This window comes from Cibotium barometz, chromosome 24, assembly GCF_041138505.1.
Source record: "Cibotium barometz isolate CiBa-2024 chromosome 24, ASM4113850v1, whole genome shotgun sequence".
NCBI classification, from domain to species: Eukaryota; Viridiplantae; Streptophyta; class Polypodiopsida; order Cyatheales; family Cibotiaceae; genus Cibotium; species Cibotium barometz.
This window is the reverse complement of record NC_141069.1, coordinates 45,048,947-45,076,573: the sequence shown is the minus strand read 5'-3', so window position 1 is coordinate 45,076,573 and position 27,627 is coordinate 45,048,947. Positions and strand designations below refer to the sequence as shown.

The window sequence follows — 27,627 nt, the reverse complement described above, 5'->3', positions numbered from 1 at the left end:
AGCTTAACTTTAACTTCCATTTCTTGAACATCCAATAGAGTACAACATCCAAGCCCTAAGTTAAGAGGGCATGTCAGAAAAGCAGGTATTATTGTTTATCTTCAGCAAATTTACAAAGATATATGGGAGACACCAACTTGATCACAGTTGCAAGTCATCAACTGCTTCTCCTGCAAACAAGATGCCATAATATTCACACAAGCCCGCTGAAAAGACAAAAAACTGTACTAAAAGGACCATGATCAAAAGGAGAGATCTGGAGAGAGAGAGAGAGGTGGGTTGGGTTTAAAGAGTCAAGACATCTCCTTACCATGTAGGCGCTTGACAAAACGTGTAAACTCTTTTAAGTTGTTTTCCTCCATCAATGTGGGATTAAGCCTCAGGTAGGTGAAAGCAGACAAATGATGACCATCAGGGTCATGCCTGGGCTTTGAATTCTCTAAAATCTTATCGTAACCATCTCTGTCATAACAAGGCAAGGCGTTTTCACTGGCCACATGTATACCAGCATCCCAAGCTGCATTCAGCACCTGCAATTTGAAGACATTGATTATTGTGTTTTAGCAGCAGGGTCCATAATGCAGTCATAGACAATAAGAAGGCAATGCATGTAGACAGGGCACATCTGTTTACCTGCCAAACCAAACCCTCAGGATCTGCCATTGCTTCAGGGAACTGTTTAGCTTGAGCCATTGTCCTTAATTCTACGCAAGTAAAGTTAAATGTTGTATTATGCTTCTTAAACATGTGCGCAATAGGTGCATAACCATCTCTATGTGTTGAGTTATTGAAACCGGCCGCAAGCTCTGCAGCATGGCTAGCAGTCTTGTACCACCAGTGTATCCCTGATATCTGCAGAAATCATAGTAGGCAATAAGATAACCTTGTAGCGTTAGTTATCCTTTGTGACTCTGAATACCACCACAAAAGAGGCAAGGTTTCCGGCTCTACCTTAGCTGATATGGGTGTGCCCTCAAATGCCAAATTAGCCAAAAACAAGACTCGGTCACCATGATCTATAAGCTGTTGGGCATACCATCTGAGGAAAAATCTGCCATAGTAACTGTCCCAATCACCCCCATCACGAAAGAAATCTGTCTCTTGAGGTTTTGAATTGTACTGCCCAGCGTTATCAGGTCCTTTGCCCCATTCCAAATGCCCTCTAGCCTCTGCAGCTCTCACCAGACTCTTTTGAAAATATTTATCATAGCACTGCACAAAGGGTGGATGTGGATACGGTGAAACAATTTTAGCTTCATGAATGCATGAAGCATGGGCGAGTATAAAGATTCCTTCATAAATTGATGGTTTATTGTCTTGTGGATGACTACCATAAGGTTATAAATTGCACTTTCTTATAAGGTGAATTTGGGCATGTTCTTGGATTCATCTAGGTATATATATTCCTTCATAATTCATGGTCTGCACCATGCATATCTGTGTGCCTATGTAAGTATGCTCAGGAGTAAATTTAAGTTACAGACATCTCCAGAGATCAAATTTAGCCACACATTACTGAGTTACCTGGAACTCTCCAATACCAGGGTATTTCCAACCACGTCTTTCAGGGTAGGAAGGATAGCGAAGCTCTCCACAAGCACCAAGGCCAACCTCGATCTCCACAATCGTTCCATCTTCAAAAAAACTGTCAAGCTCTTGGCGAAAGCTTCTCATGTAATCAAAGTACAGCTGCAGATAAGACACCGAAACATGGGATAAAGTTTTAATCTCTATTAAATTTTCACAAGAGGGAAACCCAAAAGCCAAAACTATATGTAGTGTGACAAAAGATATGTGCTGGAATGACTGTGTCTTGCTGCCACTGTGTTCTCCACTTAATCAAAAGAAACTAAAAAAAGAATCATTCAAAGAGAACCACAATAATTTACTCTCTTTGACCTTCTAAGGTTAGTCAAATGGCCACAGTGTCAAGTGAGAAAGAGCCTTAGCAAGCTTTGGAACATGGGAAGACTGATATATTAACTTTATTAAAGTGGACCACTCTGCCTACTGGTCTGCTTCTTTTTTTTTCCTGGGAAAAAGATCCTTCTATTAGTTACTGAAAAAACAGCCACGAAGGGCTAAAAACAACCACGAAGGGCTAGATACAAACTTGCCTCATGTATAGGGCGGGGATCAAGTAATCAAAAGAGGGGAAAGAGACGCTTCTACTCTGGCTGGCCGCTCTATGAGGAGAAGGCTATCTCATGGTGGGAGGGGGGAGGGGGGGGGGGGGGGGGGGGGGAGGGAGGAGCGGAGGGGTTGCTATAATGCCAAGTGGGACCACCACCTCTAATAGTGAGAAAAGGGCCAAGCCTCAATAAATCTTCCTGCTTCTTCCGCATGCGGTTAGATCCACCCTGCAACTTCCCCCACTAACCGCAGAGGGTATGTATGATATCGAGCCAAATGCTCCTAATAGACTCTGCTGGCGGGGAGTGGATACCCTCAATGGCTTCGCTCCATCGATCTCGCCATATGTGCCAAGCTACGACGCTACTGCAAATCTCCCATCTCTGGCATGAGCTTGGTCGCCGTCAGTGGTCTATAGGTCGGGCTGACTGGTATTGCCGAAATGCGGTGGTGAGAGACCTGAAGAGCTAGCCCTCCACTATCCTCCTCGTTAGCCCTGACCACCTCAACCTCTGTGGCCGCCCAAGAGACAGTGCCCCATGCAATGATCCAGGTCGAGGCCCTACCCTGTCCATACATAGTGAAGATGCGGAGAATCCGCCAAACTTGCTGAGCCTTCGGGCAATCCCAAAGACAATGTCGTTGAGACTCCTGAGGGTGCCGCACCTCGGGCAAGCTGCTGGCCGACCGCCAAGCTCCTGTGTGGCATTAGCCAAAGAAAGAGGGTGATCTTTCTAGGCCGAAAATTGTCCCAAAGCCTCTTCAAAAAATCTTAGAGGAAACGCTGTGAGAGGTCTGTGACTTGTTGTGCCTGCTGCCGGCATAGTTACCTACATTCGCGAATGCAGACGTTTGAAGCATGCTTGCGAATGCGTGGCCTTTGCAAACGTGGATTTTTTTTCCATTAAAAATTTTGGCCGGAAATTTGGCCGTTTTTATGTTTTTTTAAACGTTTTGTGTTATATATTGCGTGCGACGACTTCATGGGCACTGGGCAGCATCTCGCGAGTGGGCAACGGGCTCAGCAGTGACTCGTGAGCATGAGCTTGCGGGTTGAGCCGGCTGAGCAGTGAACACTGAAGGGTCAAACCATCAAACACTGAGAGATTGGTTTACATACACACCAATCTTTGACTAGGAGGTAACTTTGGAGATGATCAACAAGGAGAAAGATGATGACAGACTTGTTGCTTTACAAGAGGTTCGTGAGAGTATAGAGGATGAGAATATAGAGAACATGCATACAGCAACAAATGCCAATTATGTCCAGGTTGAAGCTAGCAATGTGGAGACTGATGAGGATTACACTTCATCTTCTTCCTCCGATAAGGAGGATGAAGAATGATAATTAAACATTTTGTTCAGTAGGTGATAGGTCTCATACATGAGCACTTTTTACCTTGGCTGGACAAGGGTTTTTTCCCCCTGTGAGCACACTTTTGTGTGTTGGGCTTTTAGCCTTGGGACTAGAGTACTTTACTCTTTAGTACTCTTACTTTTGTACTACACTTATGGCCATAATGTGAGTACATTTCCAGCACTTTTCAGTTTCAACTTTCAATGTCCATTTTGAAGTTCTAAATGTGAACTTTGAAGTTTATGTGTGTGAGTCTGTGAGTCATGACATTCTGATTGTGAGATGTATATGTTTGAATTTTTAGTCCCTAGCTTTAAAATTCAGCTTTCAAGTTTCATGCCACGAATGCATACTCAACCACCCTCGTTGCATTCTTTTGCAAACTTGGCATTCTCGAATGCGAATGCACGCATGCAAAGAATGCATGCAACTATGGCTGCCAGGGTGCCATCAATCTCTCGCATCTGGATCCTACGGCCTAGCTGCGCTGTATATGCAAATAAGGGAGCATCCAGAGTTTCCTCCCGATCAGCAGGGTCATGCCTAGTCCATTCAACCAGGTCCCACTGTAGGCTCGTCAGATGTCGGCACTCCCATATCCATAGCCGCCAGAATCTCTCCCTAGCCACCTTAGCCAATGGTGGGTCTATGTGCCACTCCCATGCCTGAAATCCAATCACCCTCACCCTTTGTAAGGTGCATCCACTGAAATCCTCTAAGGGGAGGTCGTATCTCTCTAATCTACCATGGGATCAAATAGAAAAAATGTGCAGACCACTGCCCTCATCTGCTCCGTGGACTGCCACAAGAATATCATGCCTGGTAAACACGCCTGCCCACACTGGGGAAGTCGGGCCTGGGATAGGAGCCAGCCACTCTTGAGGAATAGCTGAGTCGATGTCAATGATGCGCATGTCTCTACCCCCCAATCCCTGTCAAGCCTCTCTCCTGCACCGCCGGTGGTAACTGCCTGTGCGCGATCCAATCGACCTGGCAACTCCTATGCTCAAAGCGCCCCACGATACATGAGGTCGAGCCCCAACATGTGTTCACTGGGTAAACGGATCAGGGGTTCCAGACCAATGGCTATCGAAGCTACTCTTCTGAGGCTATCGGACCTATCCGCCTAAGGGTTGGCCCCCGATCCCAAGCTCGAAGTAAACTGGCTACAAATCTGTCCTCAAAAGCTAGACTAAAATTGTAGGCCCGCATCTCTATGAAGATCCATTTGGTACTCTATGGCCAAGGGCCCCCTAGACTCGAGGTACGGGCTGAAATCTAGGCCAAGAGGAAGTCCTTCCAAGGCTCACCATCAGGAAGGAATCCTCTAACAATCAGCTACCTTGCAGGACACGGCTCTGAATAGCAGGGTCGATGAGGCCTAGCCCCCTCTACATCATGGCTGAATGATCACTCTCCATGCCACCTTGGCCTTGGCAGGCCTCCCATCACTGCCGGCCCATAAGAAGTTCCCGGTCAGCTAGCTCTTACAGGAGTTGCTGAGATTTTCCCCACAACCTGGTCTTTTAGACATTTAATGCCTTTTTGTCATGCTCTTTCACACTGGACCCTGTCATAAAATACGGAAGCGTGTGCACATAAAACCTTATCCCATACATAATATCATGGCATCATACATAGCATCTGACAATATCATCATCAAACTTTGAAAATCCCTGAAACAACAATATGAAAAATCTACACGAGACAGCACTAGGGGCTGAAGTCCCCCCCCCCTTTTTATGTGCACAGTGTGTATCTACCGTGTGCTACACGCACACAAGACTAGCTTCGAGGTTTGGGGAAGCTTGGAGCTAGGCAGGCTGATTGGCGAGCCGAGTTAGGGATAGACTAACGGGCGGGCACCCAAGTATGGACGAGCGGGCGCCCAAGTGTGGACGCCCGATGACCGGCCAAGAGCCTATAAAAGGGTGGCCAAGGTTAGTCATTAGTGATATAGAGTCTCACATGTTTTATGAGAGCTCTATGGTCTGGAGTCTGGATCTAGTGTAGACGTGCACCTGCTTTACGCAGCAGAGCAATCTCGAGGCCCACGAGGGTAGCTTCGTGGCGGTATGGGACGTCGCGAGGTAGAGATTGGTCAGTACGTCAACCTAGTTAGCTCAGCTCGTGGCTCGGTGGGGACAGCCAAGACTGTGGGCTTGCCCACGGCTGTCATGGTTGGGTGGTGAGTCAAGCTTGCACCCCCGTCTTGTTTGTTTGGTTGAATTGTACCCAGCTGCAACAATTGTACCTGGCTGCAGCACTCTACCCGACTGTAGCAATTGTACCTGACTGTAGCAATTGTACCTGACTGCAGCACCTGTACCCGCCTGCTGATTACCTATTTACAACCCTACAACACATGATCATTAACTGCATTTGCCACAACTGTACCTGTTGACTGTCACCTTTGTATCGGTTGGCTGCCCTATTTGTACCTGCTGGTTCCACCCATTAGGAGTACAACTATAAGCCTAGCGGGGCGTGCAGTGACAGACTCAACCACGTGTCCAAGAGATAAAAATATAAAGAGAGGGGACAGAGAAAAGGGAATGGGGATCTCGCACAGTACACCACATTGAGCGGAGAACAAGCCCCGCCCCCTTTCAGGAATTTATTCAAGAACAATCCACGAGCACGCTGGCCAGGATCAATACAATCAATGAATACAAAACAAACAAGTATGCCAATGTAGATATCCAAGTCGATGTCGATGTCAATGTCGGCGTACAAGATCTCTGATGTCGAGCACACCACGGGGATGACACACAAGTATCTCTCACCGACGTAGTACCAAATCCAAATATCCAAATCTAAATCCAATGAATCCAACTCCAAATCCAAGTCCAAGTCCAGATCCAAGTCCAAGTTCCATAACCAAGTTCCATGTTCATGTCCAAGCTTCATGCCCAACCTATATGTCCAAGTTCCATGTTTATGTCCAAGCTTCATGTTCCATGTCCAATCTATATGTCCAAGTCCAAGAAACACTCGCTCATCCCATGAGTAATCCCCACAACTCCTATAGCCTTGTCCATGAAGAAAACCATGAAAAAGCTCTTTATCGCAAGAAAACTGATATAACACCTTTTTTAATGGTTTTTGGGCGATAAAAACATCAAAAAGCAATTTTTAGGATTTTTGGAGCAATTTTAGGGTTTTTGAAATTTTTAGGGTTTCTGATCAGCACCGTACGCGCGTCCATATCGCCCATGCATATGCCCATACAAGTCTTGGGATGACCATACATCTAAAAAGCATGTTGGAGAAGGTGTTGATGGCGAAGAAGAAGCTCTTCATGATCATAATGATGTCCACACATACTCCACGATCTCCTTCAATCTTCAATCATCTTGTTCATGGTACTACAAGAGAAGTCAAATCCTTTTTATACTTGTAAGAGACCCTGCTTTTTGCCAAAAAGCCTTTATGCTTTTGCTTTTCTCTTTTTACTTTTATTAATAAAATATTACTCAACTTTTGGTGCTTTGCTTTTCTAGCTTTAAGGCCTTGCTTTTTGGCCTTAGAGCTTCTTTTTGAGAAAGCGCCTTTTAGCTTTTTGGTCCGGCTCAATCTCCTCTTTCCAATGGTGCCCTTGGCTCGCGGTCAACCCTGTTTGACTTTTTGCTTTTTCTTGCTTTTTGACCAAGAATGGTGCTTTTTCTTAATCAAACCTTATGGACCCTGTCCCCATGTCTTCTTCCACCTGTTTGGTGTCCGGCATGGATTTCATCATGTGAAATAGAGCTAGGAGGACCAAATAGTTACATTCCCTCCCTCTTACATTGCAGTTGTCCTCAACTGCGGACCGCAAGTGTTCCAAGCACATCCATGTCCCTGGTACATCTATATGTTCCTGGTACATCCATATGTTTCACAGTACATCAAGTACATCCATATGTTTCAAGTATATCCGTGTGTTCAAAGTACATGAAGTACTTCCATATGTTTGAAGATACTAGTCCCATCTGGTGAGCTTGTGCATCTGGTCTTTCCCCATATCTGTAGTGTCATCTCCTCATCTGGCAATATCTCAATGCCTTTTCTTTGACCGATGTCCATGTTCTTGATGGTACATCTTCATGGCCTGTCACATGTGTTAGATATAAAATAAATGCATACTTACCTCCTGCAAAAACTAGACACAAGCTAGTCAACAAACAAGTATGCATCATTCACGTCTACTGGGTATTCCAGGTACTAGCCAGGTAGTCTGGAGCCCAGTGGACTATCACATGCCATAAATCCAAGCATTGTCCATACATCAAAAACAGCACACAAAGTCGAAGAAATTCAGACATACATCAGTATGCAATGGACAAGTAATGATCCTCCTGTTCATGGACTGTCCAATTTGGTTTCATCGAAACCGTGCTGAGCCATCTGGCCACTAGGACCGCTCAGACTTTTCCTCAAGGCCATCTGGTCACTGGGACCACCCGAGAGTTCATCAATAGTCATCTGGGCCATCTGGTCACAATGACCGCCTGACTATGAAATCCAATAGTCATCTGGGCCATCTGGTCACAATGACCGCCCGACTGCGAACTCCAATAAAGTCATCTGGGCCATATGGTCGCAATGACCACCCGACTGCGAAATCCAATACAGTCATTTGGGCCATCTGGTCGCAATGACCGCCCGACTGCGAAATCCAATAGTCATATGGGCCATCTGGTCGCAATGACCGCCCGGCTGCGAAGTCCAATATATCTGGCATCGTTGCCGTCCAATGGGTCATCTAGCATCGTTGCCTCCCATATACAAATCTCGTTCGGGTATCATTGCCGTCCATATACAAATCTTGCTCCTTGGGCTTTCTGGCATTGTTTCCACCCAAACTAGAGCATGTCCAAATAACCATTATAAGCAGAATAATGATCAATTCCAGTCCAATATATATACAGTGAAGAGGACTAGAGGTATGATCCCTCCCTCTTGAATCTGTCTTGATTGCAAGACGTCCATATCTGTACTTCAAATACATCTCGAACAACCACTTTCTCAATGCTCATAAGCTCGAAGTATATCTAGATAGTCCTAGAAGTACTCCTCTGGCATCCATTTCACGTCCAACAGCGAATAACTCTTGAATTCCAAGAGGAACTTTCTGACCACTGTCTTTCCTCCTTTTCTCACAGAATGAAACACAATCTGTTCTGGCTCTTCCGTCCCTGGTGGATTCTTCAAAACAAGTTCCTCTGGGGATAACATGGTTGATCTTCTTGGTATCCTAAAAGGGCCATATACCATCATTCCCTGACTTTGGCAATCCAAAGATAAAATACATAGGAATATTCTCCCATAGATCATTCAATGGGTGCAATAATCCTACTGGTGTTTGTCAATCAAACTTGACCTTCTGACAAAACAAACATTCTCGAATCATAAAGCTCAATGTCTTTCTCATACTAGGCCAATAAAAATAGCTCTCCAAAGCTTGAAGTGTAGTCAAGGTGTCTCTATGCCCCATGTATAGAGAAGCATGGCACTCTTCCATTACTTTGGCCTCAATTGCTTGAGTTACACATGACCTCGGTTGTATCATAAGAAAACCCTTCTTGATGACAAAAAAAGTCACCAAATTTCTATTGTGCAATCTATTCCAAAACATCTTTGAAGTCCTCTTTGATAGCATAAGGATCCTTCATCAAGTGAAATCCATATGGTAACCCATAGAAACCGCATGGCTCAAGGGTCTCCGAGATAATGCATCTTCTTCCTTATTGGTTTTGACATTCATTGGCCACAACATGGCCTGCTTGGTTCAAGACTGCTCCAATGCAATCTCATCATGTTCAACCACAAAAAAAAGGTCTAGAATATCCAACCATGGTCCTTTGCTAGCATAAAGTCTCAATGCTTCAAAAGGATTCTGTTTCAGGCTTCAGCTTTGGTCCACAAAGATCCCATGGCTTTATTTGTCAAAGCATGCAATGGGCTAAGCACCATTGCAAACCATTTGTCGAACTTACTGGCATGATGTCAATCTCATTATCTTCCAATCTCTCTGGCTTCTTTGCCTTCCTTTCCCTTACTTGTCTTGAAGAAATTGCATCTGAAAGAGCAGGCCTAGACATAGCTTCCTTCTCTCCTCCATGATAAATAGAGCAGGTAGGCTCTAGATCCTCCTGCAATGGTAACTCCTTTGGCCTGAAGTTAGGCTTTAGCAGCTTCAACTCCTTCGGCTTCGGTGGCTCAATCCTTGATGAAATCTGCAAACATTTGAGCCCTTCTTTGGTACTGTTCTCTCTTGGTTCTCCAAGAAGGAAATTCTTTAACTCTAAGAGGTCATCTGAACTGCTGAAAGTCATGATACTCTTCTGATGAACCCGGTTCCCATCCTGAAGTCCTATATTGGCCTCATAGTTGTTCCCTTCATGAGGTCCTTGGTCTCCCTCTGCTCTCAGCATGGCTGTCACCCCAAGAAAGTTTCTTCAAGAGAAATCCTGCTCTAATACCACTGTAAGCCCAGCAGGGTGTGCAGTGACAGACTCAACAACGTGTCCAAGAGATAAAAATATAAAGAGAGAGAGGGGAGAGACAGAAAAGAAAATGGGAATCTTGGACAGTACACCACATTGAGCGGGGAACAGGCCCGGCCCCCTTTCAAGAATTTATTCAAGAACAATCCACGAGCACGCTGGCCAGGATCAATACAATCAATGAATACAAAACAAACAAATATATCGATGTCGATGTCGATGTCGATGTCGATGTCGACGTCGACGTACAAGATCTCTGATGTCGAGCACACCATGGGGATGACACACAAGTATCTCTCACCGGGGTATCACCGGGGTAGTACCAAATCCAAATATCCAAATCTAAATCCAATGAATCCAAGTCCAAGTCCAAGTCTAGATCCAAGTCCAAGTCCAAGTCCAAGTTCCATAACCAAGTTCCATGTTCATGTCCAAGCTTCATGCCCAACCTATACGTCCAAGTTCCATGTTTATGTCCAAGCTTCATGTTCCATGTCCAATCTATATGTCCAAGTCCAAGAAACACTCGCTCATCCCATGAGTAATCTCCACAACTCCTATAGCCTTGTCCATGAAGAAAACCATGGAAAAGCTCTTTCTCGCAAGAGAACTGATATAAAACCTGTTTTAATGGTTTTTGGGTGATAAAAACATCCAAAAAGCAGTTTTTAGGATTTTTGGAGCATTTTTAGGGTTTCTGAAATTTTCAGGATTTCTAAAATTTCTGTCCATACAGCTCCGTACACGCATCCATATGCCCATACAAGTCTTGGGATGACCGTACCTCTAAAAAGCATGTTGGAGAAGGTGTTGATGGCAAAGAAGAATCTCTTCATGATCATAATGATGTCCACCACATACTCCACGATCTCCTTCAATCTTCAATCATCTTGTTCATGATACTACAAGAGAAGTCCAAGCCTTCATGCTTTTGCTTTTCTCTTTTTACTTTTATTAATAAAATATTAGTCAACTTTTGGTGCTTTGCTTTTCTGGCTTTAAGGCCTTGCTTTTTGGCCTTAGAGCTACTTTTTGAGAAAGCACCTTTTAGCTTTTTGGTCCGGCTCAGTCTCCTCTTTCCAAAGGTTCCCTTGGCTCACGGTCAACCTTGTTTGACTTTTTGCTTTTTCTTGCTTTTTGACCAAGAATGGTGCTTTTTCTTAATCAAACCTTATGGACCCTGTCCCCATGTCTTCTTCCACCTGTCTCGTGTCCGGGCATGGATTTCATCATGTGAAATAGAGCTACGAGGACCAAATAGTTACAACAACAAAAGGGAATGATATTCTCTGCTGAGATCTGAATTAAAATCTTTACCAGGTACTTGTTTCTATATTTTCTTCCAAATTCACATAAAATTAAAGTTAAATGTTGTTTTTACAAGCTTTGTGTGGGCAAGCATCAACCCCACTTGCCTTCACCATGGAAGGCCACCGGAATAGTGATTTTTCCTATGATTGCCCTGACCGCGCCCTCACTTTTAGAGGAGCCAGTGAAGGTCATGTGGGTATGAGAAAAAACTGGGAGCAAAGCTGACTTGGGAGCACCAGGTATTTCTTCCTCCGCGGCGCTTCACCTTGCCACGCATTAGTACGAGCGTGCCTGTTGGTGCACGATCCCGGAAGACCAGTGAGGGTAGGTATTCACCCAGTGAAGGTGGGAGACTGCATGTAATTTGGTCTACTCCGACAGTTGATTCTTCATCGACAAAATCTTATTGTATTTCAGTAGTTCTCACTCCATGTTATGGAGAAATCTGGCCATGAGGCCTGTGAACACTTGTACATATAAATACTCCAAGAAATACAAACTGTATTGAGGGGGAGGGGGGGGGGGGGGGGAGGGGCGGGAAGGGGGGGGAGGGCGGCCCTTTCCGGCCCCAGTGATGGTGTTAAGTGTTCTTGGTCATTTTCAGTTTTAATATTGCTAATAATATCCATTGTTGGTATTAGTTAAGCGATCTAAAAATGTCTATTTTGTCTTCCGATTTGTAGGCCTCCTATAGGGAGCGGTTACAATGCCCCTGTGACCACCAGTGATGGCGTCATGGGCATCATGGAGAAGAGCTGCCCTGAAGAACTTCATGACACAAAGTCAGCCTTTGTAGAAAAGCCAACCATCTTGTATCAAAAAGTGGCATGGTCCTGTGGCATCCAATGCCTGCTTGCACTGTATAATACCGAATTCTTCGAAATCCGAGTGCGTGTGCTTCATGTCATCTAGTCCCGTACCAACAAGGTCAAGTCTAGTGTTCTAAATCAAAGTCATTGTTCCCTTCCTGCTCAAAGCATCAGCCACTGGGTTGGTCTTACCTGGAAGGTACTCGATCATGCCACTAAATTGCCGGAAAATTTGGATCCAACGATGCTGACAGCCACTCCACTGTGCACTTGGTATTGTCTGAATCCAGTGTAATCCCTCATGGTCAGTGCGAATCTCAAATTCCTGGCCATAAAGTAAATGCTTCCAATGTTTCACAGCCTGAATTACTGCTATTTTCTGAATCCAATGTAATCCCTGATGGTCAGTGCGAATCTCAAATTCTTGGCCATAAAGTAATGCTTCCAATGTTTCAGGACCTAAATTACTACTAGGAGTTCCCAATCGTAGACTAAATAATTATTTTTGCGGGCAGTAACTTACGAGACATGTAAGCTACTAGATGGCCATTCTGTTGTAACACAGCTCTAATCGTGATGTTACTTGCATCTCACTGACTACTTGGAATGGCTCGTCCCACGAGGCAAGCGCTAGACAAGGAGCTTTTGACAAAGCCACCTTTGAGGTTCTTGAATGCCTCCAATGCTCGTGGAGTCATTCAGATCCGTTGTCTTCTAGTCTTGACACCCTTACGCAGATTTGTAAAATCTGTCGAGAGGTCAAAGAATCTGTCAATGTGGGTGAAATATGCTTGGCATATGCCCTCAAAGGATCGGATGTCGTTGCGGTATGTGGTATCTCCCAATTGACTATCTCGACCACCTTGGCTGGATCAAGTCGGATGCCCTCGGCATTGATTATGTCTCCCAAGGTAGTGAACCTTGAACAAATAAAACTCCGACTTCTTCTCATTGACATAGAGCTCATTGCTTTCTAGCAACTTCAAAACTTTCTCCACATCAATGTCATGCTACTCAACCGTAGCTGAAAATACCGGTATGTCGTCCAAAAATATGAACACACACTTTCCAATCAAGTCCCTGAATATCCTCATCATCATGCAGTCGAATGTGGTTGGGGCGTTCGTCAAGCCAAAAGGAATGATCACAAATTCATAGTGGGCTTGTTATGTACGGAAGGCCGTCTTGGGATGTCCCCTTAATAATCCAAACCTGGTGGTACCCACTCTTCAAATCTCATTTCAAGAACATCTTGGTGCCATTCAGCCTCATGAGAATGTAATCTATTCGAGGCATCGGAAACTTGTTTTTGATAATCAGGTTATTAAGTGTACAATAATCAACACACAATCAAGAGAAACTATCTTATTTCTTGACGAACAAGATCGGGACTGCAAATGGGAACACACTAGGACGTATGAAGCTAGATTGCAACAGTTCTTGGAGTTGGCAGTCCAACTCCGATTCCATTGGCGGTATAGGAAATTTCTTGGGGGATCCCAGCGTGGAAGGAGGTCTATCTTATGGTCTTCCAGTCGGGGGAGTTGGGGAGGGAGATTGTCCCAAAGAAAAATATTCTGGAACTTTTCATGGAGATACTTCTCAAAAGCACGGGCCACCATCTTGGCAGTCTGGATATAAATCATCACACATTGTATGCCTTTCATGATTTCTCGTTTAGCTTGCAAGTGGCTTATGAGAAGAAAGTTTGAGATTCCTGACTCACACTGGTCACTGGGGATTTGGACACATTCCTTGTAATCTGGAAAGTGTGCCAATCCCAATCATAGTTACATGAAAACACGTTTCTGGAGTGAGAAACCCCAAAACCCCAAAACCTTTCGAAAAGTTTCAAAAACTCTTGATTTTTTTGGTTTCTCAAAAAAAAAAATGTTTCTCAAAGTTGAAAGTTCCTATTTTTTGGAACTTTAGTAATGCAAAATTATATAGAAAAAAATCCGAAACCTTGACGTTTCTTAGTCGAAGGCCGAAACGTTTTGCCCCAAAACCTCAAAAATCCCAAAACGTCAAAAACTCCGTCTGGCTGGAACTTGTGAAACCATTGAATTCCCAAAATTATGTCTGCTTCTACAAGAGGGGCAACCATAAAGTCTCGCACAAACTCTATGCCCTGAATCACTAATGTAGCACCTTGAGCTTCAAACTTGATGCTTGGTATTTCTCAGAAGCATGGGCCACCGTCTAGGCAATCTAGATATAAATCATCGCACATTGTGCGCCTTTCTTGATTTCTCATTTAGCCTACAAGTGACTTATGAGAGGAAAGTTCGGGATTCCTCGCTCACACTTAATGGTCATTGGGGCTTTGGACACATCCCGAGCAATCCAAAAAGTGTGCCAGTCTGTCTAGCTGAAACTTGTGAAACCATTGAATCCCCAAAATTATGTCTACTCCTACAAGAGGGACAACCATAAAGTGTCACACAAACTCTATGCCCTGAATCACTAATTTAGCACCTTGAGCTACAAACTTGATGCTTGTCGTGATTCCTCTGCTAAGTCCCTCAACCTTCTTGTCTATTGAAGTCAGCAGGAACTAGGCTCGCTGAGTGGCATGTTCCGTGACCACATCCTCCGTGCTGCCGCTGTCAAACAAGACAACGACTCTCTGGCCACCAATGTAGCCAAAGGTCTTGAAAAATTCGTTGCGCTCATACTCCTGGTCTTGGGCACCCTTCTTCTTATCTTCGAGCTCCCGGCTAACGACTGCACCAACTGAAGACCTGGGGTTTAAAGAACTAGGGGCGCCCGTTGGGGTCTGTGGGAGCTGGGCTCACCATGGAAGCCCATGGAGGCTGGGGTGGTAGTCTACAGAGTGGTAGTCTTCTTTGGACAATCTTTAGAAGTGTGTCCTTTTGTGTGTCAAAAGAAACACCTACCCTCCTTGTACTGAGCTGTCTCTTCCATACTCAGTTTCCCACCGGTCTTGCCTGCCTGAGCTTTCTGGTGTGGAGTAAGCTTGGGCACATTGGTCGAGTTCTTGGAGCCAGAGGCTCCCGTGCTCTGTCCTCTCGAAGACCCCATCTATTTCTGCCCCAACCCCCCCCCCCCCCCAAAGCGGGTGCCTTAGGAGTGGAAGGCTAGGAAGTCTTGGGCTTTCCTCATTTCAACACTCTACGCGCACGGGAGTGCATCCTCCAAGGTGGCTGGCCTAAACATACGCACTTCCCACTGGATTTGCGTGTCAAGGCCATAAGGAACTGTCCTTTCTTGTCCTTGTCAGAAATGCCCAATTGCAAACAAAGGTTTGAAATTTTATTGGCATACTATAGGACTAGTTGTGCGTTTTGACTCACCTCCCTAAACTCGTCTTTGAGTTGCTCAAGGTAATGCGGCGGTAGAAACCGTCGTTGAAGATCAAGTGTCATATTTCTCACTATACACGTGTGGAGAAACACCATGGAAGGGTAGGTATAGACCCTGGTGTGTATTCCAAGTATGGTTTAGTACATGTGGAAGGACTCCATGGAAGGATTGAGATCCTGGTGTGAGCTCCTGGCATGGTTTGTTACATGTGGAATTAAGCTCCTGGTGTGAGCTCCTGGCATGACTCAGTACATGTGGAAGGGCTTCATGGAAGGATGGATACCCTGGTGAGATTTCTTAGCATGCTAATGAAGTCTCATGGAAGGGTGGACACCCTTGTGAGCATTCTTTATACCTATATGGGCGGTGCCCGAGACGGGTTCGGTACAAGATGAATTAGTTGGAAGATGGAATCCAGAATATTATGCATATTACAGCATGGCAGGTCTAGAGAGCTAGATGCACAGAGGCTATTGAGGGTGTCCAGATTTTTGGGTCTCAGTGCATTAGTACTATATGGGGTGATATCATCCATACTCTTATGGCTGCTTGGGCTCGTATTCAGGGGTCCTCTCGTTCTACGCAGGCAAAGTGCGTTATATTTATGCGGGAGTGGAACCATGGCATTTTCTTTTCCTCTAGTCCCACAGGTCTTTCATGGCATCATGATGCTCCTCAATGGTTGAAATCACCTTACATATTGGGGTGATTCTATGCTTTTCTGGCTTATAGCTGTGATTGTTGTATGTCTTTTTCATACTTAATAGAAGTCTCTTTCTCGAGGGGGAAAAAAAAAAAAGAAAAAAAAAGAGGAATATTATGCATAAAGCATTTGTGTGTGTTTTGACATGAATGATGACTTGTCTTGACTGCCTAGCAAACTTTATTGAGTCAGTTGATGACAACATCAAGGATTCTTCCAACATGACTTTAGAAGAATAACAAGATGATATTGAAAAGACCTTGGATTCTTTATCTCAAGATGATGAGCCACCAACGATAGATATAGAGATTACAAAAGTGGATATAACACTCGTTTCAACCTTACCCACATGGGATGACACAATTGATATCAAGCAAGAGGATAAAGTTTTCAACACTGCAGAGAATTTCAAGCATTCTTCTAACAACTTGGATGAGTACTTTACTACTATGAAGTGGAACACTTCAACAGATACTATTCAAGTATCATTGAGAGAATTCATGGTTGAACCTTCATATTCTTCTACGTCGTAATATAGCCAAGTCAACTTCAAGCCCAACATTTGAAAGCAGACAAAGAAGAAGACAGTAAAGAATGATGTTACAACTTGGGATTTAGCATTTAAAGCACGACAATAAGACAATAGAAGAAATTTTTTCCATATTTCTCAGTGCAAGCTTCACCACCCTTTCATTAGGGATGTGTCTCTTCATTTGTATCTCTTCAAGCCCTATTTAACAAGGCCTTGTGTCTCAATGCAAACAACATAGCTTTCTGCTCTTTGCCTCATGTTTATTCAAGTATTTAAGCATTAAGATATTTTAATCATGTTTAATTAAGCTAAAAGCCTAACAAAAATGCCCAACGAGTCCTCAGTTGGAGGTGTAATAGAAGCAGCGGGAGCAGGAGGAGGAGGAGGAGGAGGAGGAGGAGACGGAGGTGAAGGTGAAGGAAGAAGAAGCTCACCACCCCCCTCTGAAGATGTAGGAGTCTCGTCGAACACCACATCACGGCTCACAACAACTTTACCGGCCTGAGGATCATAAAGACGATATGCCTTGGACACAGTGCTGTGTCCGAGAAAAGTTATGCGCTGAGACTTCGAGTCCAACTTGGAGCAATGCTCCTTAGGCACATGAACATACACCGTACACCCAAATATCCGGAAATGAACAATGGAGGGCTTCTCACCATGGAAAGCCTCATATGGAGTTTTATCGGGAAGAGCAACAATAGGAGACCTGTTTTGAATGTAGACAGCAGTGGAAGCCGCCTCAGCCCAGAAACGTCGAGTTAATGAAGAATGCTCAAGCATAGCACGGGCCATCTCCATAATGGTCCTATTCTTCCTCTCTGCAACTCCATTCTGTGATGGAGTATATGATGTACTAAGCTGTCTCCGAATGCCATGTGTCTTGCAATATTGCTTAAACTCCTGGGATGTGAACTCACCCCCTCCGTCGGTCCTGAGAGCCTTGACCGAGTGACCGGTCTCTTTTTCCACCTTAGCTTTCCAATCACAGAAGTGCTGAAAAGTATCATCCTTGGTCTTCTAAAGTATATCGGGTAAAATCATCCACCATCACGAGCATGTACAACGCCTTACTCAAAGACGCGGTACTCATAGGACCACATAAGTCTGCATGAATGAGAGCAAGTGATGTCGAAGATCTGTGTCGCCTCCTTCAGAAAGGCAGCTCGGTGTTGCTTCCCCTGTAAACAAGAGGAACATGCAGAAGATGGAGCCTTGATGGTCGATAATCCTCCAACCAACCCATCCTTCGAAGCTCGCTGCAGAAGCTAATAGCTCAAATGGCCAAACCGAGCATGCCAAAGAGCAGAAGAAGCACTAGAAGAAAGCAGAGCGGTCAACTTGTAGAGACCACTATCTTGGACTCCCTGAGCCAAGATGCTACCAGTCGCCTTATCACGAATGGTAATCTCATAACGAGAAAAGATCACCTCCGCACCCTGAGCTGTAAGAGCACTCACTGACAAAAGGTTAAAAGCCAAACCTGGAATATACAGAACGTCAGAGAAGTACCTCTTGTCCTCGTCAAAATGGAAGATGGGGATAGTGCCATGACCATGCACTGGCACAGAAGAAGAATCACCCAAAGTGATCTCACTTGATCTAGCAGTGAAGTCCTCGAACCAATCTCGATGGGGTGTCATATGAACAGTAGCACCGCTATCAACAATCCAAGACCGTGACTGAGAAGTCACAAGAGCAAGTATACGCCGAGTACTTGCTAAAAGAAGAATGCCATCATCCTTCTTGGGTTGAGACACCGCCGTTGAGGAAGAGTTCTTTGCTGCTTCATCACGCTTCTTCTTGTGACATTGGAGTGACTTGTGACCCTTCTTGCCACAATAATGACATTCAATGTCCTTATTCATTGAAGATTTGTTGTCTTTATCCTTGTCAGAATCCTTGGAGTTCTTGTCAGAACCCCCTTTTCCTTTCTTTTGTTGATTCTTCTCTTTATCTCGTGCTGCCAAAGCTCCATCAGGGCCACCAGAGGTGCCAGTCCGCTCCTCAAAGCGAGACTCAATCTGCATAACGGAGGGGAGAACTTCCTCCCAAGTAACTGGAACAGAACGAGGAGAAGAAACAAGAGACTCAAAGCATGCATCAAACCTCTCTAGACGTTTAGAGAGCAGCCGAATAGCCATGTCCTCTGTGGAGATGTCCTTGCCACAAATAGCAAGCTCGTCCCGGAGATCTTTCATCTTCGAGATGAAAGCAAATAAAGATGGAAAGGCAGAAACTGATAAGTTCATAAGTTGCTTTTCCAACGCCAAAATCTGACCCGGAGACTTAATCTCATAGAGATCTGCAAAAGCCTTCCAAACTTCATGTGCAACATCTGCTGTACGCACGTGAGTGAGAACAAAATCCTGACAGTTCAACATCAGAAAGGGAAAAATGCGTCGATCATTCGACTGCCAAATATCAATCTGTGCCTGAGTCGCACCACCGGAAGCAAGGGTGGGAGGGGTGGCATTGGCCGGTGTAACAAGCCAATCCCAAAGATCCACACCACGCAAGGCCGATTTCACCTTCACCTTCCAGGGTGTACTTGGAACCATCCAACTTGGCAGACTCAGCAAACATATGAAGAGAAGTCGGTGCAGCCATCACAAAAGCTTGGGCTCAATCTCAAAAAATGCACAAACTCTAAAGAAGAAGTGTCCTCCACAGGTACCAAGAGTGCCACCAAAGCCTACAACACCACAGACCCCCTCTGCAAAGGGGAAAGCCCACTGGAGAGGAAAACGCAGCACACAGAAGGCTAGTGTCCTAAAAAAACAGGCCGCCTATGTCCAATCTCCACGTGGAAAAGAAAACACTGATCAAAGAGTACCTAATGGCTGTGTCGGTGAAGCCAAACTGTAGGCGAAAAGACCAGCAGGTGCTGTCCAGAAAACGCAGCAGCAAAGGGCTGCAAATCTGAGAGAAAATGCAGAGGAGAGGGTGAAAACAGTGCTGAATCTGGGGCAGCAAAGAGGTTGCTAAACCGGGAGCTCTAATACCATGAAAGAGTGCACAGAGCAGAAGCAGAGTGGCACTAGAATGTGCTGAACAGAGAGTGCAAGAGAGAGAGAGATATGGAGAGAACTATGCTGAATATACTGAAGTAAAACAGTCCCAAGCAAGAGACACTAGAAGTCTCATAAGTGAGGGAGCAAAATATGTACAAGACTGAATGAGAAATGAGAGGCCAGCACCCCCTATTTATAGTAGGGGGAAGCTGGCCGACTGGAGCTACTGGACAAGGCCGACTGGAAAATGCCAGAAAAGCTGGGAAAAATCCCAAAAAAATACTAGAAAAAGGGGTGGCCAGCCCACAAGCAAGGGCCATGCAAAAGGGACCAAATGGGCACCATAAAAGAGCAGAATCTGGGGATGAATGTGCTAACATGACATTCCCCTCTGTTACACTGTTGCTGGGTGGTACACCTAGCAACCTTTCAACTCCTTTGTTGATCCTCCTCCACTGAAACCATTGCCCCCTTATGACTTTTTCTGTCGGGACTGAGGTCGACTGCAAGAATTGAATCCTTTGAGCCAAAGACTTCTTTACTGCGGGAACTACATGGCAAATGCTGATAGATCTGCTCGGAAAACCTGAGTCACCTCTGACCTATTCTCCGTCGTTCCTGAACCTCTTAACCTCGTGAGGCGATGATGGAGCAAACTTCCACTTTCTTATGTGGAAGAGAACCCCCTACTGCCAGTTGAAGCCCAAAACTCCATTTAGTCCTTTGATGATATGTCATTTTCCCCAAAGAACTCATGGATAAAACCTGTCTGCCTTGCGGATGCGAGATACTAGACTGACTGCTAGGATGACTACTATGGTGATGCAAGCCCTCTGCAACCCTATATGTTGTGCAAGAATGCAGATGGATGGATTATTGATGCATGCCTAAGGGGGAAACCCTAAGGATGGCCTGCAAGATCTTGAGAACTGGATTTAACTGAGCGGAAGCAACTAACATGCTGACTTACTGAATGACCTTTGAAATGAACATGAATTAAGGCTTACCCTGTAACGCTCTGATACCAATGTGACATGCGGGAGATTGGTCGTAGTAAAACAACCTTAGGCTAATACTACTAAACTTCACTTAATGACACTTAAGAGATAGACAATGGTGTCAATGCAATGCAATGCAGCTATATTATATGCAATGGTTACAACTCAGATCTATGAATAGATCTATGTTGAATATCATTCTCAGAATGAGAGAGAGATGCTGAATGCTGCTGATGATGAGACTGATTTCTTCTCCAATGCTGAGGGCCACCCTTGGAGGTAGGAGATGATGACTGATGTTGTCTACTGTCTCTATGCTGAATATACTGCTGATCTGTTGATTCCCAATGCTCCCACGGAAGGAAAATGCTGAGGAGAGAAGATGATCCAAGATGCTAGACTGAATGGCCTATTTATATGAGTGAATGTTGCTGGTAGGGTTGCTAATGATGCCCTAAATGGTAACTTAGATCAAGGATTAATGCTAGTCATGCCGAGGATTAGCCATGGCACGGGCGTGCATGTCATGTGGAAGACATGCACCAGCTGAGCTCAAAGGCTAACCCTAAGGAGGCAACAAGATAAAGAAGAAAAGATCGGAACAAAACCAGATTTTTGGAGCATATACTGTAGAGTATCTTGTGGAAGGACATAGGGGCTGTCAGCCAAGGAATATCCCAGTCAGCTACAACATTTATGTGAGTTTATTGTCCAGGAGCTGGCCGACCAGCAGTGGGCCAGTCCATGAGATGTTCTCAAGCCTATATAAGGTTTATGTGCTCATTGTTGTGACTCATTCAACCCCTTTTGACTTGGGTCATAGAACTAGGACTTGTTTAGGTATTTTACCTTTTCATGGGAGGCAACCTATGGCTGCAAGGATTTATGTACCTTTTTCTTGTCATGTGCATGACATGCTCATGGACATTCTCAGGGCTAATCCAGAAGGGGCAGCCAAGAAAAAGACCATTAAAGCTAGGATTTTGGAGCATCAAGTGCTGATTTGGCTAGAGGGGACCAAGATGACCAGCGGCTGCAAAGAGGGGACTGTCGGCTGCAAAAGAAGGCTGTCGGCTGGGCCAGATAGAGGCGGCTGCAGGGCGCATCACCTTTATGGGTTTTTACTGCCAGTCGGCTGGCCGACTAGCATCTATTTGTTCAAGAGCCTATAAAAGGCAAGGATGCTCATTGAGTAGATCATTCACCCCTTTAAGGAGTGGATCCTTAGGGTCCCAGATAGGGATAGATTTTGGTGATGTTCACCTTTTCCAAGAGGGCAGCCAAGGGCTGTAGATTAGGAGTACCTTTTTGTACTATATAAATATACTGAATTTTCCAGCATATCTTCTCTCTCTACTATCTCTTCATGTCTGCGTTTTGTATCAGATTGTTTCCAGTGGTGTTTAGGGCTGAAAGAAGACCCCCAGAGCTTCCACATGTTACATTTGTACCATATGATCAAGCTCAGCAAAGCTGAACACTGATTCAGTCCCATATGATGGTGTACAGGTCCAAGGTACAGGAAAGTACACGGATACGAAGCCCAAGGCAAGGAACACAGAAACGGGAAGAGCTCCCAGGAGGTTTGTCGGTGGTGTTCCACGAAGCCAGAGGGGATGGCAGTCCTGTGAGCCAGATAGGTTCTCAGGCAACGGTCCCATGGGAGGATTATCCTCCAAGGGGTGATGTGAGTGTGCCAGACTCATTTCTCAGGAATGAAGACCAAGACAGCGTTCAGAGTCAAGACAAGATTGGCTTGTAGACTAGATGGAACAAATGCATAGATCTTATTCAGAGTCAGAGTGGTTTGGAGACTGGGCCGGGATTCAGAGAAAAGGGTTGCCAGGGATGGATGGATGACAGAGGGACTTCGGGAAAGGATTGGGATGATGACAGTCATCCAAGAATAGGTTGGATTCCCATCATCAAGTTTAGGAAAGGGGGATGTCATGTGCATGACATGCTCATGGACATTCTCAGGGCTAATCCAGAAGGGGCAGCCAATAAAAAGACCATTAAAGCTAGGATTTTGGAGCATCAAGTGCTGATTTGGCTAGAGGGGACCAGGATGACCAGGCGGCTGCAAGAGGGGACTGTCGGCTGCAAAAGAAGGCTGTCGGCTGGACCAGATTGAGGTGGTTGCAGGGCGCATCACCTTTATGGGTTTTTACTGCCAGTCGGCCAGCTCATCTATTTGGCTAGAGGAGACCAGGATGACCAGGCGGCTGCAAGAGGGCACTATCGGCTGCAAAAGAAGGCTGTCGGTTGGACCAGATTGAGGTGGTTGCAGGGCGCATCACCTTTATGGGTTTTTACTGCCAGTCGGCCAGCTCATCTATTTGTTCAAGAGCCTATAAAAGGCAAGGATGCTCATTGAGTAGATCATTCACCCCTTTATGGAGTGGATCCTTAGGGTCCCAGATAGGGACAGATTTTGGTGATGTTCACCTCTTCCAAGAGGGCAGCCAAGGGCTGTAGATTAGGAGTACCTTTTTGTACTATATAAATATACTAAATTTTCCAACATCTCTCTCTCTCTCTACTCTCTCTTCATGTCTGCGTTTTGCATCAGATTGTTTCCAGTGGTGTTTAGGGCTGAAAGAAGACCCCCCAGAGCTTCCGCGTGTTACATTTGTACCATATGAAATTCTGAATTTCCAGCTCTCTCGCTCTCTCTACTCTCCCTTATGTATGTCTTTTTGCATCAGCATGTTCTAGATGGTGTTTAGGGCTGAAAGAAGCATCTCAGAGCTTCCACATGTAACATTGGTATCAGAGCATCAGGCTCAGCAAGGCTAAACCTTGATTCAGTCCCATATGAAGGTGTAAAGGTCCAAGGTACAGGAAAGTGCAGAGGTACGAGGCCCAAGGCAAGGAACACAAGACCAGAAAGAGCTCCCAGGAGGTTGGTTGGTGGTGTTCCACAAAGCCCAAAGGGGATAGCAGTCCTGTGAACCAAGAAAGGCTTTCGGGCAACGGTTCCAAGGGAGGATGATCCTCCAAGGGGTGGAGTGAGAGTGCCAGACTCATTTCTTAGGAATGAAGACCAAGACAATGTTCAGAGACAAGGCAGGAACGGAATGGAGACTGGATGGAACAGATGCATAGATCTTCTTCAAAGTTAGAGTGGATTTGGAGACCGGGCAAGATATTCAGTGAAAAGGTTGCCAGAGTAGGAAGGATGACAGAGGGACTCCGAGAATAGAATGGGATGATGACAGTCATCCAAGCAGCAGATTGGAATCCCATCATCAAGTTTAGCAGAGGGGGATGTCATGTGCAAGACATGCACCGGCTAAGCTTAGAGGCTAACCCTAAGAAGGCAACAAGATATAGAAGAAAAGATCAAAACAGAACCAGATTTTTGGAGCATATACTGTGGAGTATCTTGTGGAAGGACACAGGGGCTATCGGCCAGGGAATATCCCTGTTGGCTCCAGCATTTATGTGAATTTATTGTCCAGGAGCTGGCCGACCAGCAGTCAGCCAGTCCATGAGATGTGCTCAAGCCTATATAAGGCTTATGTGCTCATTGTTGTGACTCATTCATGTCCTTTTGAGTTGGGTCATAGAACTAGGACTTGTTTAGGTACTTTACCTTTTCATGGGAGGCAGTCTATGGCCGCAAGGATTTATGTACCTTTTTGTACCATATGAAATACTGAATTTCCAAAGCTCTCTCTCTCTCTCTCTCTCTCTCTCTCTCTCTCTCTCTCTCTCTCTCTACGTTTTTGCATCAACATGTTATGGATTGTGTTTAGGGCTAAAAGAAGCATCTCAGAGCTTCCGCATGTAACAGTACACTGCCGCATGTAACAGTGCACATGACATTGGATGCTTCGAATGGAACCTAGGTTGACTCACCCCGAACTAGGGCTCACATTGGACCAGTTTCCATTCCAGGTCCTACATGTGTTGTACTCGTGCTGCCACCAAGAGGAACAAATACGACACATGGCGCATGGGTGTCTCCTTGCAGCTCTTGAGGCACGGGCAGTACCGGCGACTTCCTAGACTCACCTTCACGGGAAGGTGAATTTTAGTAAGCATAATGGTAAACTCGATCCCACATCTTTATACTCATGGATTCATCACTTTGAGGCTTACTTTGCTGCTTGTAGGAAGTCAGATAAAAGATGTGTTAGCTCGCTACTATATAAAAGGGGAAGCTATATCTTGGTGGACACATTGGGCCCAGGCAAATTCCCAATTTGGGATTGCTGCCTATGAATGGGACCAATTTGTCACCGATCTCAAGAAGCGGTTTCTACCACCTCATTATCTTGAGCGGCTCGAGGATGAGTTTGTTCTCAATGTGTACCCCTGTGTGTGTGTGTGTGTGTGTGTGTGTGTGTGTGTGAACAACCTCTAAAAAGGCCATTGTTCTTTTATATGTGTGTGAACGCTCACTTATGTGAGTGAATGAGTAAGAGTGTGTGAACCCGTTCTTGGAGTGGAATAATATCTAGATGTTATATACTTGTTTTACATAAGCTATGATGTCAAGCTTCTATCCATGACATCAATCAATCACATTGAGTCGTGCGCAAACATATCTCTCTGGAGTATTGTCTCTTTCTCTCTATCACTAGCATGTATCAACCACCCTAGTTCAGCTCAACTTACTAACCCTAAACCATCAAATGGTATCAGAGCAGGTTAGGATTAGGGTTTATGCCTCCTGCCAGTGCTGCTGCTATCAACGCCACCAGCCGACTGTTGCTGGTATTATTGATACCTTCGAAGACTTCTGCCAGTTGGAGTCAATGTCCCTGCAGATTTGAGTGTGGGGGCTACATAAGGGTGGTAGGAAGATGATGCACATTACTACAAGAAATGGCAGAAAGTGATCGGAGCAATGCCGACTATTTGAGGGGAATGTACCAGCTGCAATACACAAAAAGGTAAGAACCCTGCAGTAATCACCTACAAAACTAAAGAAGAAGACCAGCTCAAACTCCTCAGGCAATCAAAAAACCTGAAAACCATAGTAGCAGACAAGCTTATGGCAGGTTTTTCATTTTATTCTTCATCACTTTGTGGTCCATTAGCAAATTCTACATAACAAACTGAAACACTTTTCTAAGAAAATCAGACTTGCTTACTTCAAGTCCAGTGCGCCCTTTGAATAGCCGTTCCTTATCCACACCCCAAGATAGACACTCTGGATTTGGGATACCCTCCCGGTCAATGAAGAAAATATCTGGGTTTTCTTTGCCAATCTTGAGAATCCACTTGGGCAATGGGATGTTTACATCATCTCCAACATTCCCACCACATTGATGGAATGACATGACCACCTGGAAGAGACAGCATAGAGAGTTCTAAAAAACTGCATTAACTTAAAGCTTATTTACGCTACATCTGATAACCATCATGAGGTGACCCCGTGTCAATGCCAACTGTATTTTACACACGTGTGCATGCATTAAACAACACGTGATGTTAAAAATTTATCGGTGGTCTTTCAAGACCTTGGTCCTCAGAAGGGCTACCTGTAGTTTAAGGTTTGCCTCCTTCACAATAGAGAACAGCTGCTTATAGCCAGACCAATTATAACTCTGTGGTTCCTCTGACTCAACGAGACCCCACCAGCAGTCCACCATAATTCCATCCACTTTAGCTGACTTTAGAGTTTTCAAATCTAGCAATAGCTTTTCAGGATTATCCACTTTATTCTGCTTGGTTATAACACCCAACTGCATTTTTCATTACTTAGCACTCGTTAAGACATTAACAATAGAAACTGAAAGAATACACTTTGATATGGCAAAGGATAAGAAGGGAGACCCACTGGTAGCATAACATATATCGGAATATAAGTCGTTCCTGTGAAGTCTCGTTCAGGTTCCTTTGGAGATAAAGGCTCAAATAAACCCGTTCCCACTTCCACATCAGTTTTCTGAAAGCAGGAAGCATTGTATGTGTTTGTATGTTTAAAGAGACTAAGGCTAAGTACAGAACGCTCCCTGCCCATGGGACAGGGGAGCTGGCTGGGCACAGTTTCCAGTCCATGCCTCATGGGCTGCCTGGATGGGGCCACTCTGATGGCATGCAGGCATTGTTTCTGTATCCAGCCTCATATGGGAGAAGTAAGGGCATTGTGTGCCAAAAGCACAGACAGGGCATTGTTCCATGACAAAAGCACAGATGAATAATATAACAGCAGCAATCGAAGGCTACTCATACCTTTTCTTCAACTGTGGTACCAGTGATAGTGTCGGTATTTGTAACCAGAGCCATGAAGTTTGAGCCTGGGATAGCTCTGAGCTCACGATTGCGTTGTGGACTTCCGGTAAGTTTCCTGATCCCCGGGAAAGAAATGGAGGGGCCTATCAGGCGTCCTTGTAAAGCTTGAGAGCTCTGCCGCTCCTACACATGTGAGAATTGAGACCAGAAGCCTTTTGGAAGAGGAGTTGATGGTACTGCAGAAAAAAGATGGGTTGTTAGCTCCTACTCCATGTAGTTATGTTTTTCAATTCAAGCTTATTCCAAGGCCAAAACGTTTAAATCTCAATATCGTCCAGATAACACAGCCCGATTAGTGTCTTTAGCCTATCAAGTGCTTAACACAAGGGAAGAACGCTATGAAAAGCATGTACTTGGAGCCATGGAAACTTGGAGTAGAAGAGATAAAGCTCTCAAGCACTAGACAGTAAATTATGTTGAGGTGTTTGCCATGGCAATAGATATGTAGATCTCGCCAGTTCAGAGGTGAGCGGCCAGCCAGCACCTAATGTTTTTTGCCATGGGGTGAGGCAGTAGCATGAGACAACAGAACAGAGGCGATGCATAAAATACAGGTTGTTGATATTTCCACACCTCCCCGCCTCGCCCCCCAAAAACACACACACACGCGCGCACAAAATAGGAGAGAACAGGTCCCTGCACACCAATTGCTTACCTACCCCCTCTGCCCAGAACTCGTACCTTTTAGTCCAAAATGGCGCGCACC

At 45.1% G+C, this 27,627-nt stretch overlaps 1 protein-coding gene across 1 annotated transcript; it reads right to left on the bottom strand.

Annotated features, from left to right (window-relative positions):
* Nucleotides 1–27,627, bottom strand: LOC147625360 (beta-amylase 2, chloroplastic-like). The gene is made up of 10 exons (XM_086818686.1): nt 27,275–27,627; nt 26,862–27,097; nt 26,467–26,574; nt 26,168–26,371; nt 25,778–25,972; nt 1,525–1,689; nt 952–1,212; nt 634–852; nt 311–530; nt 1–170 (listed from the first exon to the last, which is right to left on the bottom strand). The coding sequence occupies exons 2-10, from the start codon at nt 26,913–26,915 to the stop codon at nt 142–144; spliced, it is 1,455 nt and encodes a 484-aa protein (XP_086674812.1). The 5' UTR covers nt 26,916–27,097; nt 27,275–27,627; the 3' UTR covers nt 1–141.